We start from the raw sequence: 16,363 nt of genomic DNA on the forward strand, positions 1-16,363 counted from the left end.
GCAGTCTGACTGATAGAACACAAAACAAAGAAGGGAAGATGAAATTTTGCAAGTTCTGGCATCCACTGTTGCAGAATGACTGGGTGGAATGGCCATAATGGGAGGGAAGTGGCCATTTGCCCAAACTGAGTTGATGGAGGAGGTCTGAGAACCAAATGTTACAATTTTCCCTTAAAAAAAAAATTAAGTAGGGGAATGGGCCTGGGCGTGAAGAGAATAGCTTAGCATTTTGCCCCTGCCTCAGTTCCACTCCTGATCAGGCTCTCCCTGTACTATTTACAGTAACAAAAAAGTTTCAGTTGGCGACATGATTGGAATTGGAATTGCTGTGGGAGGCCAGTGCTAAAGTCTGTCTACCTGTAATGGTTTCACAGTAAAAAATGCTATTTTTTTTGTTTATAAAAATTATTACATGCGTGCCCCGGTATCTGTGGGGAATCTGTTCTGGAACCTCCTGCAGTTAAGCAAAACTTCGGATAAAAGGGAATGCCCCCACCCTCTGGAGACGAGGGGAGTTCCACCCTCTTTGCCTCCGAAGGGTCTTCTGAGCCCAGCAGAGGACATGCACGTCTGCCTGCAGCCTCTGCCCGGCTCAGAATGAAGCTTAGAGTAAAATAAATGTGACTTCTAATTTTTTTGGAAAAACCAGAAGTTGTTCCCCTCACCTCCCGGGGGGGAGGGGTCCGTGGACCTGGGTAATTGAATCTACGGATATGAGCCTGCCCCTTGTATTCTTGTTATTAAGAATTGAAGACTGGGCTGACTCACCCATTCTTTCTGATGGTCAGATCGGTCTTTGGCTTTTAAAGCAAGTATGGGAAATATGTCTTCCCAACTACTTTAAGGCTGTGAAATGATTTTTGTCACAAGCTGTGTCTTGTTCTGTTGCAGCACTCCAATGGCAGATACACTGGCTTCATCAAAGTGCAGCTGGAACTGTGCAGACCCATCACGGTACAGAATCACGTCTGTCACGTTGTTGACAACCACAACGAGGCGCCATTTTATCTGCCCCAAGGCTGCATGAATACGCTTCATATCAGCAGCGTTAACACTGTCCGTGAAGTGATTGAAGCCTTGCTGAAGAAGTTTCTGGTGGCCGATAATCCTGCCAAGTTTGCACTTTACAAGCGCTGTCACAAGGAAGACCAAGGTATGCTTTCAGAGCTTTACAGAGCCTCGTGCGATGTTCTGGAGCTCTCTGAAAGCCTTCTGAGGCTTCCGCAGCACCCTTAACGGTACCTCCAGTTTTCCCACAGGTGTGGTGCTCTGGGTTTTTGACCCCTTGCCCTCCCCCCCCCAGACTGTCACTGGGAAGGTCTTCCTCTTGTCTTAGACTAAATGCACTTCCTTGTAGTTTCATTCCTCTGGTTCTAGTCCGGCTCTCAGGAACTACAAAGAGTAAGTCCTCCCCTTCTTCTTTGCGACATCCCTTCAGATACTTGTAGATGCCTGTCGTGTCTCCCCCGCCCCCTTAGCCTCCTCTTCTTCAGGCTACACAAATCAGGTTCCATTAACCATTTCCTGTGGGATTTGGTTTCCAGACTCTTCCTCATCTAAAGAGCCCAATCCTGTGGGTTGGCTGCACTGCTGGAACTCATGTTCTGGCAGCACATCCTGTTGATGACTGTCACAAAAGGCGAAATTCCATAGAGCGCAACCAGGTTGTGAGCTAGCACAGTCATTGTAGGCAGGGAGTGGGCAGAATGGGGCAGAGACTAGGGTGGGGTCACGTGTTGAGGCCAGGAAGGGGACAGTATCAGTGGCACCACAGATATTCTACCCCCTTCCCAGTCTTGATCAGCCTTGTCAGGTCCACTCAGGTTTGTACCAGCAAAATCACTGGCACAAGTCCGAGTAGAACCATTTGGGCAGCAGAAGTTTACCCTTGAACAAGGGAACAAATGTTCCCTGATTTAGAGGAGACCTTTGGGACTGCACCCTACCCTGTGCTGGATGCAGCATGTGCTCCTGCAGCAGTGGTCGGGATTGGCTGTTGTCCTCATTCGAACCGAGCTTATTGGTGTCCTCCTTAAAATGTAATGCCTAGAACTGGATACAGTATTTCAGATGAGGTCATCTAACTAGTACAGAATAACGTGGAACTGTTACTTCTCATCAACTGGACTGTTCTTACAACTCTACTAATATAGCCCAATACTGCATTAACTTTTTTGCAGGTGCGTCACACTGCTGCCTGAGGTTCAGTTTGTGTTTCGTTTGGTTAGCCCAATTCTAACCAAATTCCCCCATGCTGTGGTGTGTAATGCAGCCTCCACGGCATCTAGCATGGAAATTGTGGCTGCTAGGTCTTTATCCTGGGTAAGGGGACGAAAGGTAAAGCCCCAGCAGCCTCTGTGGGGCTACTCAGATATTGGGAGGGGGTAGAATATGGCAGAGGCCTCCTCTGCCTTTCCTGCCCCCTCCCAGACCTGATCCACACTAGTCCCCGTGCTCTTTCACTGTCCTGCAGGAGCACTTACTTGCTGCGGCAGGTGCTGGCCATTGCTCTGGCAAGACGGAGCTCCACGCTGGCGCAATGTCGCTTATGGCATGTTTGTAACAGTGTTCCTGCTCCTCCTGCCAGCAGAGAAGGACAAAGGATTGGGCTGTAAGATACCTAGTTCGTTTTCACACATGCTGCTGCCAGACCAGGTCTCTCCCTATCCTGTACCTTTTTTTGTTGTTTTTTTTAATTGTGCAGGACTTCACATTTGTCTCTGTTGAACTTCATCTTGTTGATCTGTGCACAGTGATTGTGACTGCCAAACCTAGTCTCAAATCGTGTTTCTGTCGTCCAGGGTGTCAGCTCCCTTTCTCAGCTTTGTATCATCTGAACATGTCAGTGATGCCTTTTTAATGGGTGAATCAGAAAAGGAATTTGTTTTTACTCTCCCCAAGACTGACCTGAGAATTGAGGACTAATAAGGAGATATTTTGAGACTAGAGTGCAGTGAAAATTAGATGAACAGGATAAACTGAGTTAAATCAAGGCAATTGAAAGAACCAAGACCATAATCACCAAGAGCAAAACCATTTCTTCAAATCAAGATACTGCTGTCCAAACGGCCCCTCCTGACCAAGGAATTAAGTCAGATAGAGGTTAAAACAGAAGATGTTTCAGACCTCATTGATAAGTTAAAGATCAATAAGTCACCGGGCCCTGATGGCATCCACTCAAGAGTTTTTAAGGAATTGAAGAATGAAGTTGCAGATCTCTTGACTAAGATATGCAACTTGTCCCTCAAAACGGCCACGGTGCCAGAAGATTGGAGGATAGCAAATGTCACACCTATCTTTAAAAATGGAAAGAGGGGGGACCCGGGAAACTATAGGCCGGTCAGCCTAACATCTATGCCAGGTAAGATGGTGGAATGCCTAATCAAAGATAGAATCTCAAACCACATAGACAAACAAGCTTTGCTGAGGGAGAATCAGCCTGGCTTCTGTAAGGGTAAGTCTTGCCTCTTGAACTTTATAGAATTCTTTGAAAAGGTCAACAGGCATGTGGATGCGGGAGAACCCGTGGACATTATATATCTGGACTTTCAGAAGGTGTTCGACACGATCCCTCACCAAAGGCTACTAAAAAAACTCCACAGTCAGGGAATTAGAGGGCAGATCCTCTCCTAGATTGAGAACTGGGAAACAGAGACCAGGAAACAGAGAGTGGATGTCAATGGGCAATTTTCAGTGTAGAGAGGTGAAAAGCGGTGTGCCCCAAGGATCTGTCCTGGGACTGGTGCTTTTCAACCTCTTCATAATGACCCAGAGACAGGGGTGAGCAGTGAGGTGGCTAAGTTTGCAGACAACACCAAACTTTTCCGAGTGGTGAAGACCAGAAGTGATTGTGAGGAGCTCCAGAAGGATCTCTCTAGGCTGGTAGAATGGGCAGCAAAATGGCAGATGCGCTTCAATGTCTAAGTGTAAAGTCATGCACATTGGGGCAAAAAATCAAAACTTCACATATAGGCTGATGGGTTCTGAGCTGTCTGTGACAGATCAGGAGAGAGATCTTGGGGTGTTGGTGGACAGGTTGATGAAAGTGTCGACCCAATGTATGGCGGCAGTAAAGAAGGCCAATTCTATGCTTGGGGTCATTAGAAAAGTTATTAAGAACAAAACAGCTAACATTTTAATGCCGTTGTACAAATCTGTGGTAAGGCCACACCTGGAGTATTGTGTCCAGTTCTGGTCACTGCATCTCAAAAAGGATATAGTGGAAATGGAAAAGGTGCAAAAGAGAGCAACTAAAATTATTACTGGGCTGGAGCACCTTCCTTATGAGGAAAGGTTACAGCGTCTGGGCCTCTTTAGCCTAGAAAAGAGACACCTGAGGGGGGACATGATTGAGACATACAAAATTATGCAGGGGGTTGACAGAGTGGATAGAGAGATGCTCTTTACGCTCTCACATAACACCAGAACCAGGGGACATCCACTAAAATTGAGTGACGGGAGAGTTAGGACAGACAACAGAAAATATTTCTTTACTCAGCGTGTGGTCGGTCTGTGGAACTCCTTGCCACAGGATGTGGTGACGGCATCTGGCCTGAACGCCTTTAAAAGGGGATTGGACAAGTTTCTGGAGGAAAAATCCATTACGGGTTACAAGCCATGATGTATATATGCAACCTCCTGATTTTAGAAATGGGCTATGTCAGAATGCCAGATGCAGGGGAGGGCACCAGGATGCAAGTCTCTTGTTATCAGGTGTACTTCCTTGTGCATTTGGTGGGCAACTGTGAGATACAGGAAGCTGGACTAGATGGGCCTATGGCCTGATCCAGTGGGGCTGTTCTTATGTTCTGAAGTTTCCCATTATGAAATTAACATGTTGAACTATTTGGTTTGTAACTAAGCAGAGCTGTTAGGCAAGCTAGCTACAGACTCCAAAACCTTTGATTGTAGTCCCTCTACAGATCGATATCTGATCAGAGGCAAGAGGTGGACCAATGTTTGCAGTGCTTGTTATGCATTCAGGATAATTAGCTTATTACGATTCTGTTATTGTCTGCAACTTGATAGAACAGCGTTAAAGTTGCAAGGCAACAAAAAACCTTGATTAGTGGTAAGATTTTACTGTTCATTTTTCACAAAATGGTACTGCCCCTTCTCTAAACATGGAAGATGACTTGTAAGAGAGGGGAGTTGGGGGGCATCATGCTCCTTAGCTTGTAAAAACCCAGAAATGGAAGCCAGCCTCACTGTTGGAGACACTGTCTTTGTACATTGTATACCAGGCTGGTTGGGAAGTGCTTGGCAGTGCCACGCAGCCAGCTTCTACTCCCTGTTCAGATTATCTTGAATAGATTTGGTTGGTTCTTGTATATTGTGTTCATGCAACGGGTAGGAAGTGAGCTGGAGTTACCGTGGGGCACAGACAAGGTCATGCTTTTGTTCTGGCACTGAGTGGAGTGCATGGGTTGAACAGACTCACCTGACACTCTCATAAACAGTCCTAGATTTCTCTCCTCCCCTGCCCTTATTATGAAGCACTGTTCATCTTGACCTAATTGCACATTGCACTACAATCTGGGCAGGGCTGTATCCAATTACTAAGCATCCCGAACAAACATGCTCTCCTTTTTCATTTATAATTTACTTATAAAATGCTATACCTCCTTTCCATAGTAACACTCCAGAGGATATAAACATTTTGAAATTGTATCTTAAACATAATTGTAAAACAAGTCAAAATCGCCAACACTTACAGTAGAAAGTGTACAAAAAGAAAAGCCATAAAATTAGCCTGAACATGAAAACAAAAGTGTTTGTTTACTTGAACGAGTTGGTTCTTGTCTTCTGAAATGGCACAATGTGACAGTGAATCCTGGGAAGGCTGGAGCATAGTGATGGTTCCACTCTTGGAGATTAGAGCTGTGATTTTCAGCGTTTTTATTCTCATGGCACACTGACTCTATGGCACTGTTTCTCAACCAGTGGAACTTAAACCACTGGTGCTCCTTGAGATGGTATCTGGTTGGTGTGTGTGGGACCTCCACATCCCTGCCACCTGGCAGCGAGACCAGCAATGCTACACCACAAGGAGCTGGAGGAGGCCTGGCTTTGCAGGCAGAGCTGCAGTGCGGGCTTTTTGTGCACCCGAAAAAGCCCTACCGACCGCCCTGAGCGTCCTACCTCTTAAAATGGTTAAATGTTTTCAAATTTTGGGTCCCCCCCAACAATGAGAATTTCAGAAAGCAATGTTAGGTGTTTTTATTTTGTTATCGCCATTTTCACCCACCTCTGTGTATGGCATTTTGTGTTCTTAGTTTTGATCCTTGGCAGATTTTTGGTCACAGCTGAACTGAAAACCTGTGTGTGTGAGAACTTTTTTGGGTAACTTTTTGTTTTTCTTTGTCTGCAGTGTACGTGTGCAAACTCTCAGAAACAGAATACCCTCTGTATTTGCGCCTGGTAGCAGGCCCCAAAACAGATGTGCTGAGTTTTGTTCTGCGTGAGCACGAAACTGGAGAGGTTTTGGTGAGTTGCATCTGTTCTGCTCCCAAATGTCAAGAGTACTAGAGGCAGGACAGGACAGACATGTCAAAACAAGTAGCTGGAGGGGATTCACAGGGCTGGCTCATCCATGAGGCTGTGGGGCTGTTCTCTCAGCATTGGAGAAAGAAGAGAGGGGGTGGAGTGAATGAGAGAGGAGGAAAGACTGGAGTGGCAGAGTAAAGAGTGGGGGTGCTCTAGTCTACCAGTCTGCTCTCCTCTGCACTTTCTCCTCATCTCTGCACCCTCTTCCTTTTCTAATCCTGGTGGCCAAAAAAGTGGAGGCTGGTGCATTGCCATATAAGGGGAGGGGGTTTGCATCATTTGGCCTGCTGTGTCATGTGGTACAAGCTGTTGAGCTAGCCCTACTCCTCTTGCCCCAATTTTGTTGGTGTCAAGAGTTTGTCTCTACTTTCAGGCCCAGGCCTTTGTGTGCACATGAGGGGGATGCTTGACGGTCCAAACTATAGGAAGAACACTCAGAGCCTATAGCCTTTTGTGTTGAGCTCCTTGGTTGCCATCAGTTTCCAGACAGATAAGCCTGTTTCTTAGGGGTTGCAGTGGGGTTGTGACGTTCATGTGACAAATAGGTAGGGTCCCCAGTGACTGCTAAAAGAGAGAGATGAGTAGAGGTATAAATTGAATCAGTTTGCCTCGGAGCTGGTGTGGAGAAGCGGCTGTCATTGACTTGCTGCCATAGAGGATTAGAATCAGTGATGTTAGTCGCTGAGAAACTTACCTTGCATTACATGATGATTTTTGTTTTGCTTGCATACCTGTTTTGGCAGTGGGAAGCCTTCAGCCTTCCTGAACTACAGAACTTCTTGCGTATACTGGACAAAGAAGAAGACGAGCAAATGCAAATCTTAACAAGGCGCTATGCAGCCTACAGAGACAAACTTGAAGAAGCCCTCAGTGGCGTTTGGAAGCCAGGTTAAAACGGGGCCAAAGAATACTCAGGAAAATGTGCATTACCAAATATCACCTAGCATGCCAACCCCAATTCACAGAGCAAGGCTGACTGTGTCTCTTAAAATAAGTGAGCATTTTGTGAGACCAAGACCCATGCTGTCCTGTAGAGGTGGCCCCATAAATCTGCAGACTTCAACCTTGCATGTAGAAGCAAAGGGGAGCTGCAGTTCTAGACACTTGCAGACCTGTGCATCCTGAGTCTTTCCCATGCAAGCTGTTATTGTGTGGTGAGTCTACTTTAAAAGACATGATGAAACAGGCATTCTTTGCTTTTCACGTTAATTTGAAGCTCTGAATACAAAGGATATGCAAATTGAATTTTATAATAAATCCAGGCTCAGTTTAGAATAAGAATTGGGGCACTATTTGATACCAAATCAGTTTGCACTACCTTCAGATATTTCTGTATAACTTGCAAGCAAATTATTTTTATATATAGAAGGGATGAGAAATGTGTTGCAAATGTTGTGTAGAAGATGTTAGAGCAATCTTAACTGAGGAAGGTTAGAGGGGAAGTTGAAAAGAAGGTAAGAGGCAGTGAAGAGAATTAAGGATATTGAAATGGAGGGAGAGAGATGGGTTGTCCTGCAAGTCAGTTCTGATATTGAAAAGAGTTGAGTGTTATACTGTTCTAGTATTACTGAAATTAATATATTGAATACTGTTGTTGATGTGGAATTTACTAAATATAGCTGAAACTGATGTTGCAATTACAATATCAGCATGAAAGAATCCAGAATTCTTTGATTCACTGCATGTGAAGGTGCAGGTTAATTGATCTCAGCACAAACTTTTAGTTCTTAAAAAAATTAAAATAGTTTTATCCTCTGCGTTCCTTTAAAGCTCAAAGCAAAAAAGAAACTTTGCATTTTGAAGCACGCTGGGAGATGCAATGTTTGCATATTGCCTTTTACTTTGGGAAACTTGAGTTATCCATTGTTTTTGGCTACATATGGTTTAAAAGTTGGTGAGGATTCTATGTGCTGCTCAGCTACATCCAAGATAAATAATGGAGGAGGAATGATTGTATTTTATATTTGACTGTAACTTTGTTTTCCAGAAATATTTTAATTGCATATGTAAGGTAAATGAAACCAAAGTTATGGGTGTGCAATACAAATATTCTATATAAATGTGTATATCTGCAGCCACCCAGGGGGGAATAATAATAACTTGACTTACAAGAACTTAAATTTAGATAGTTTAATTGAATCATGAGCAGTAATCTGAGTTCTCATTTGGGCATCTGCCTCAAAATTTCAGAGTATCTTATCTGCCACTTGGGTGACTCCTAGTGGACATTGTGTGCTACACCAAAAATACTGCATTCTCTTGGAGAAGTGTGCCTTCAGTTTAAAGGTTGGCTGCTTTTTTTCTTCTTCTCTCAAAATATTGAGGGAGAGATTTGAATTATATATTTGCCAAGACAATCTTGATGTTGTAAAGTGTTATCAGTAAATTAAAAGTAGAACTAGCTATCAAATAATAATTGATGGCATATCTTGTTTGGATTTTTATTTCACATGTAGCATTATAGTCGTTTGTGACTTTCATTTTATTGGAGACATAATCAGTCTCAGACTAGTGGTGCTGGTTAAAATTATTTTCCTGCAAATACTGTGGAATGTGTGTTGGCTTGTTAGATATTACTGTTCCTGTGTGTTAGCCATCAAAAAGCTATTAAACCTGTGGTGATGAAAGTAGTAACCATGCAAATGTTCCTTACAGTAAGATACATGGTATGCACCACCAAGAATATGCTACCACAGGCGGGGCGCATGCATTGCATACAGTTGAGCTATGCCCAGAGTTGATTCAATTAAATGATGCATCTGCAGAAAGTATCACCACAGCAAAGGACTTTGTGGCAGCTTGCACACTGGAATGGGTTAAGGCCTCCAACAGCCCCTATTCAGTGTTTGCTATTAACTATTTATACATTTGTTGTGCAGAAGTAAATACTGTTTGAATCTAGAAATGGTAATTTAACAAGTATGTGAACTTTAAATTCTTACTTGAAATTTGTACTTTTCTTTACTCTCAAATCTTGGTGTGTCTTATGCACTACCACTTTAAGAAGTGAAAACAGGTTTAATATTATGTTCTGAAGCTTAAACACCACAAACACTTATCACTGGTTACTGCAACAGTTTTTTTAATTTAAAAGAATAGGTCAGTGGTGACCCAAGTCTGTCTTTTGTGAGATTTGATATAACTTTTAGTTTCAGATTATTTGTCAAAAATGTGATGCAAAATTTATGTATTATCTATTTGGTGGTACCATAAATGAGATGCAAGCTCTGTGGGAAACACTGAAAATTTTGTTTTTCTTTTTTAGAAACTGTCCTATTTATTGTTTTTAAAGGCTTGTTTTTTTAAATAGGGAAGCTTTAATTCCCTTTTCAAGTTACTAAAATAGCAGGTTTTGATTCCATCATTAAAGCTGAACTTGAAACAAATGTGGTTGTTTCCATTGTTGAATTTATTAAATAAGAGTGTCACAGTAAAAGCACTGCAAGGGAAAAAATGAATTTTGGGGGAGGGGATTACTGTTTCTTTGCTTTTCTGTGACTGCTAAGAGCAGCTCTATTTGAAGAAACAAAGACTTAAACATAACTGCTATTATACTTTGTGCCCTGACAAGAGCCAGCAAGGGAGAGCACCCCCCACAGCATATTGTGCCCAACTCATGGAGACGACTGCATTCCCTTTTCAGGAAGGACTAGCTAGGGAAGGCCACTTGGTTCCCTTTTCTCTTAACTGCCACAGAAAACCACTTTACAGCCACACTAATCTGCTCAGACATGGTTTTGTTTTCTCATGCATTTAGTTTGTTTTTAAAAACCTTCAGCTCTGCTTGGGTCCTTGGACATGAGCCATAAGTTGCAGAAAACTCCATCAGGGAAGAAAGTAAGTGGTTTTTTTCACCATGAGAGATGGCAAAATGCTGCAATACTTGCAGATGCATGCCGGCTGCTGTAGCTGCTTCTAAGTGAGACAGGCTGATGGTGATGCAATGATAGTAACCCTAATGGACTACAACAAACGTTCATATTGTAGTGGCTTTGTTGAACGTTTCCTGGCTATAGTTTGGCACACTTTATAAACAGTTATCTACAACTAAATATTTTTTAATAGTGTGCTCCCCCCCCCAAGAGCCATACATTGTGAATGCTGGTTGAAAGGCAAACAGCTGAAAGTGAAAGAGCAGGGGCTTGGCCCCTGGTGCAAGGAAACCCTGGCCCATGAGTTCTCCGGCCATTCCTGCTTGTGCAAAACTGATTTTATGTTACAAACGGGTGAAAGACTGCATAAGTGGACAAAGTTAGACACAGCATGGTGGAAATAAGTACATCCCACTCAAAGCCCTGGTTTGTAAGGCACTAAAGACAAGGGCTGTGCCTGGACTATGGCACTGTGCATGGTTTCCTCCCAGTCTTTTTTTCCATGGCAGGCCCAGGTCCTGTGAGAAGAGGGAGTTGGTGTTGCTTGGGTTTCTGAATCGGAGTCAGCCAGGTCCCTGCTGGCAGGTTTACACCCTTTAATACCCTTAACCATTTTCATTATCAGGAGCAGAACAAGCACTCCAGAGGCCTCAATACAGAGCCTTGGCCCAAAGCCCCAACACCTACTTGCCAAATGACATGACCATTTCCAGCATGTATTTCTAGAGCAGCCATTTTCAACCACTGCGCCATGGCACACTGGTGTACTGCAAATGGTCTGCAGGTGTGCCATGGGAGAGGGTATTTAATAGTGAGGTCATTGGAGGATGTGAGCCCCCACCAATAGCATGGTGTGCCTTATCAATTGTCAAAAAACTGATGGTGTGCCTTGACAATTTTAGGACCTTGTCAGTGTGCCATGAGACGAAAAAGGTTGAAAATCACTACCCTTATACCCTTCCTCTGCACTGTTTCTCTACTGTCCAATTGCCAAAATAAATGGCCACTCAATGATCCAGAAATGAATGTTTTGCAACCTAATTAAAGCCCCTGGTTTCAGTTCACAAGTACATATTTGTTGTAGACATAAGTTTAATTACTGAAAAGTGCAGCAATATACAGGATCCTTCAAAGGGTACTTCCTAAAACAAAATGCTATGATTCATGAGCAATAAAATTGACATGTATACAACTCTCAGTTACCCCTAATAGCCAATATCATGGCTTCAAGCAGCATTACACACAAAATACTTGCACTATCTGGTTATGGGAGGGGTGAGGATGAGAGGAGAGAAAAATCCAGATGCCAAAGGCAGCAGCCACAAGCACTAGAAAAGCAGAAGTCCAATGGCTGGTTTTTCATATAACCAAAGATCACCAAATATAGAATTTCACAACAATTTTCAAAACAACACAGTCAAAATCGGACCAATGGAACACAGAGGAGGTTACTATTTCTAATTGCATTGTTGGAAAAAAAGATTGGATCTGTTGTGGGGAGAAAGGAAAGGATATGATCAATGTTCAGCTGTAACGAACTAGATAGAAGCAGCTTCCAGTGATAAGGGGGTAAGGACCACATGGCTAACCCTTTCGCCCAACTCAACCAGCCATCACATCCAAATCTGCACAGCATTGTTTCTGTTATTTGAGAACAACCTCTATGCTTTATGAATTGGTATTAGCTGCTGAATTCCAGGAGCAGAATTTGTATTTTCTGGGAGCAGATATACAACTGTAGATACATGAGTTGGATTAGGACAGTTAAAACATGTCAAAATACCAAGGTCATCTGCAAAATCAAACAGGACAGCAGGACTACTCAAGTGTTTGCCCAAAAAGGCTTCTAAGTCTTACAAACTTCAAAATTTTCCTCTGAACTGCTTGCTAGTAATTGGTTTAGAAGTGCATAAAGTTATTTGTGAGAAATCAGTTGGTGAATTTCAGCTCTATAATACTCAATTATAAATATAGAACTAAATATAGAAAAAAATAAACTGGCAGACTTGGCAGCCACTTTGAAGTGTGGTTAGCTTTAGTGTCAAGGGAACTGATTAAACAACACGTGCTCTGGCTCTTTATCCTAATCAAACTTACAGTAAAATCTTAAATCTAAGCGTGTCTCCATGGTTTCCCATACATTATTATATGTATGTATTAGAAGAGAAAGTTATCTTAACATGTTTAAGTGATTGAATTACTATTTGCTGGTACTACTGGAAACAGATTCATTTCAAACTACTCTTACCTGGAAGTACTAATCATGGAGGGAGGAAGACAATGGACACCTCCATCTATAGCAAGCAAAAACCAAAAACAATTTAATGCCTGTAGCTGGGAGAGGTTTTCCTAGTCCTTAGGTAACTAAAAGGATGCAAAACTTCAGGACTTTGGTGATTAGAAGGGAAAGGAAAAATGACTATAGTTTAGAAGACTAGAAAAGGGACAGGACAAACTGTTTCTGACTGATTGTGGTATACAGAATGAAGTGGTCATAAATGCTCAGCTACATTCACTCAAACACAAAGAAACGGGAAACAGGGCATGCAGGACTGGAGTGCATGCACAGCATCAGAGTTCTACTCAAAGGTCTTGGTGGAAGGCCTTGAATCAGACTCTTCCCCAGAATTTATGCTCTCCATGAACCACCAGTTCTTTCAGGGTGTAAGAAGATTTTTATGAGTCCATGATTTGCAAGATAAACATTCTCGCTCAGAACAGTCTTATTCCAACTATCTATCAAGGGAATTATTCCCTTCCAGAACAGAGCAAAGGAGACTTGACAATTATAAAAATACTAATTTTGTCTACTTTTTAGGGGGAGGGGGGTTTATAGTGAACACTGAGTTGTTTTTCTCCATCCTGACAAGTTTACAAGCTGCCTACAAAGAATAAGTGACAAACACTTGATGCCAAAAGCTGTATTTCCCCTATGGGGAACCTAGGAAACATAACAGACTTGAAGGCCTTTTCTCAGGAGACTTTCTGTTTTAACACAAATATCCTAGTATAACAAGTAACATCAGGAAATAAGACTGTATGCATGCCCCCAAATTGCAATTTCCTTCCTATATCTGCAAGTGGTGACTTGGATAAGATTTGCCCCTTGCTTGCAAATATTTTGAATAGCAAAGCTGCCTGAGAAATACGCGTGCACTCTTTAGGAAGTGATGCAATGATGTACAAACTTTTTTTTAATTTGGACATCTGTACCCAGCATTCTACTGCTTCTAGTTATTTAAGGTTAATGCCTTTTGAACAGCCAGCCTATGTAATGTCAAATCCATTAAACCAAAGCTTGTCACTGTTGGAAGCAAATCAATGGTCATTTTTGCACTGCCCTGAAACCCTGGAACAAGTGACAAAAAAAACCCCATTTCAGAAGATGAAAGAAATTAAGTAGAGTACCAGACCTAACACTTGGAATAGTAATGGACCAACTTCAACACATATGAATTAAAAAGGTTTTAAATATTAAAATAGTGATCATTTCTAAATGTTGAAAACTGCCAATATAATATTTCGCATAAGTAAATAGACAAGTGATAAACTACAGCTTCCCCAAGCATCAAGTCTGGACACCAAAGAATTGCCAATCCTTTGGCTTAAAGGGCTCTTAATGCAGGCTTTTGATCCCAATTAAACACTTTTTGAGGATCAGGCACAGTAACCTACTTTCTGGTGCACATCTCTCAGGATGGTAACTATATTTTCCTTTTAAGCATGCCATTTTCCAGTTAAATTTTCAATATTTTGCATTCATCTCACTTTTAAGTTGTTTCTACTACTACATGAAGTAGAAAGTGAATGCTGAGGTGCCACAATTCTTTGGGAACAATGCTCATTTAGTGGTTTACTTGGTTCTCATTTGAAAACAGCTGATTAGAAAGACCATGTAACAGGCGCACAAGTTCTAGTCAGCAACTCCAGTTAAGATCTGAAATGCTGAGAACAAAATGGATGAAAATCTCCCAGGTTAATTTGATTACACTAGATTCAGTACAAACAATGAAGAATCACACCTATAGCCCCTTAAAAGCTTAAGACGGAGTGGCTGTAACACCAGGGAGGCAGTTTGTAGCTTCTGGATAGACAGTAGGTCACGAGGTAACCTTGCCCATACACACCCCTCCCAACTTCCTTGAAACCACCTCTGTACAGTATACTTTTAAGCTGCTAACAGTTTCCATCGTCAGTCTCATTCACACCAAACCAAATTCAAATTTATGTCACAAGTTAACACTGTACTTGAGAGAGAAAATTTTCAAAACTGATGTAGTGATCAGATTGGAGTGGACTAAATTGACTGTGTCTGTAGTACACATGTATTGCACAAGGCAACCAGCTGGAAGTTAGTTTCTCCAAACCAAGCCAGTTGATCAAGTCTTTCATATGTAGTCAGTGGGATTAGGCAGATCTTCTGCAGTCATGCTGAAGAAATGGACACAGGCAGCAAGATAGATGAGCTGATGCAGCTACAATGCGCGTGGAAAAACTCTACGAGTCTGAGTCCCGTGGCTGCTGAACATCAGATGTGGGTTAAACCTGTATCTAAAGGTGTTCAGGAGAGAAGAGATGAGAGAAAACTGACTGTATATATTCAGATATTTAAATACCAGCATTCAACGTGCAGATATACATACTGTGTCTCTGCTACAAAGAAGCCTCAACAGTAGTCGTCTCCAAACTGTGGCCTGAGGTGCGCCAGAATAATTATTCCAGGCATTGTGTTGTGGTGGTGAAGCCAGTTCTACCCCACAGCCAGCGGTTTTCATACCCAAATATTGCCAGGCCTTGTGCTGGGGATCCGCTTCCCAGGGAAATTGCCCAGGAGGATCCAGCCAGTGGACTGGAGTTTGGAGGCCCCTGCTCTACACTACTGCTACCGTGCAACATTCCTTTAGGAAACCCATGCCCATTAGAATAACACAGGCCAACACACATTTTGCTTCCTTGAACGTTACACCAATTCCTTGGTATATTTGGGGTGCTGATTCCAAAAATGGCATCCGTTTTGCCCTATCACATCTAGTTTTGGAGACACGGCATGGCCTCTTCAGTGAATGATTCAAGCAGCTTCCTCATGAGGAAGCCTACACCATGGCTACCTCATGAGGAAGCTGCTTGAACCATTCACTAAGGAGGCTATACTATATCTCCAAAACTAGATGTGACAGGGCAAAACAGATGCCATTTTTGGAATCAGCACCCAAATTCATATCAAACCACCATAAAGTTTGGGAAAAACTCTTCTGACCCTCAGTTTTGTAGGCCTGTGTAATTGGAGGACCCTCAGGAGCACATTTTTGAAGCGAGTGCAGCATGTTAGAGAGGGAAAAGGGAAACAAACAAGAACTTCTCCACTCTCCCCCCTCTCCTCGAACAAGCACCAAACACTAGAAAAAGGCAGTTGGTACTTGCACAAAGTGAGATTTGGATAGTCTAATTCTGTATGCATTTACAAAAAGTTAAATAGGCCAGAGATTAATTTTACCCTAGGTCAAAGACTCCTGGTGTACGGCAAGCTGCTCCAGAACACGACTGCATCATCATTAATCTGTAGTTCATCTTCTCCAGGATTTCTTGATCAATTGTTTTTGCAATATTGTTTAATTGGTGTGGGTCTGCAGTCAAGTTGTAAACTTCAACAAAAACCTGTAAACACAAAAACGGTGCTGTCAGACATATTCAGTGTGTATGCACCTTGAAAAAGCCTAGGTTTAAGATTATGCAGTGATAAATGGCCAGGTTTAATGAGTTAGGCTAGCCTCTTAAGCATAGCCAAGTATGTTCAGTGGCAATGTTTCAGATAGACCAGGGGTGCCCAAACCCCGGCCCTGGGGCCACTTGCGGCTCTTGAGGCCTCTCAAAGCGGCCCTCGGGGAGCCTCCAATCTCCAATGAGCCTCTGGCCCTCCGGAGATTTGTTGGAGTCCATGTCAACCT

At 42.7% G+C, this 16,363-nt stretch overlaps 2 protein-coding genes across 3 annotated transcripts in view; one reads left to right on the forward strand and one right to left on the reverse strand.

Annotated features, from left to right (window-relative positions):
- The window catches only part of RASSF3 (Ras association domain family member 3), a 28,783-nt gene extending 18,851 nt beyond the window's left edge, over positions 1 to 9,932 (forward strand). For both annotated transcript variants that reach the window (XM_066634541.1, XM_066634542.1), the window contains exons 3-5: positions 892 to 1,153; positions 6,371 to 6,486; positions 7,290 to 9,932. In XM_066634541.1, coding sequence (XP_066490638.1) covers positions 892 to 1,153; positions 6,371 to 6,486; positions 7,290 to 7,439 — 528 coding nt within the window. In that variant the 3' untranslated portion in view covers positions 7,440 to 9,932. The remainder of the gene's footprint in view (positions 1 to 891; positions 1,154 to 6,370; positions 6,487 to 7,289) is intronic.
- A 1,560-nt stretch (positions 9,933 to 11,492) lies between these two features.
- GNS (glucosamine (N-acetyl)-6-sulfatase) overlaps positions 11,493 to 16,363 on the reverse strand; it is a 28,302-nt gene continuing 23,431 nt past the window's right edge. Inside the window, exons 13-14 of the mRNA XM_066634085.1 lie at positions 15,913 to 16,073; positions 11,493 to 14,969 (exon numbers count right to left, since the gene is read on the reverse strand). Coding sequence (XP_066490182.1) covers positions 14,894 to 14,969; positions 15,913 to 16,073 — 237 coding nt within the window. The 3' untranslated portion in view covers positions 11,493 to 14,893. The remainder of the gene's footprint in view (positions 14,970 to 15,912; positions 16,074 to 16,363) is intronic.

This window comes from Tiliqua scincoides, chromosome 7 (assembly GCF_035046505.1).
Source record: "Tiliqua scincoides isolate rTilSci1 chromosome 7, rTilSci1.hap2, whole genome shotgun sequence".
NCBI lineage: Eukaryota > Metazoa > Chordata > Lepidosauria > Squamata > Scincidae > Tiliqua > Tiliqua scincoides.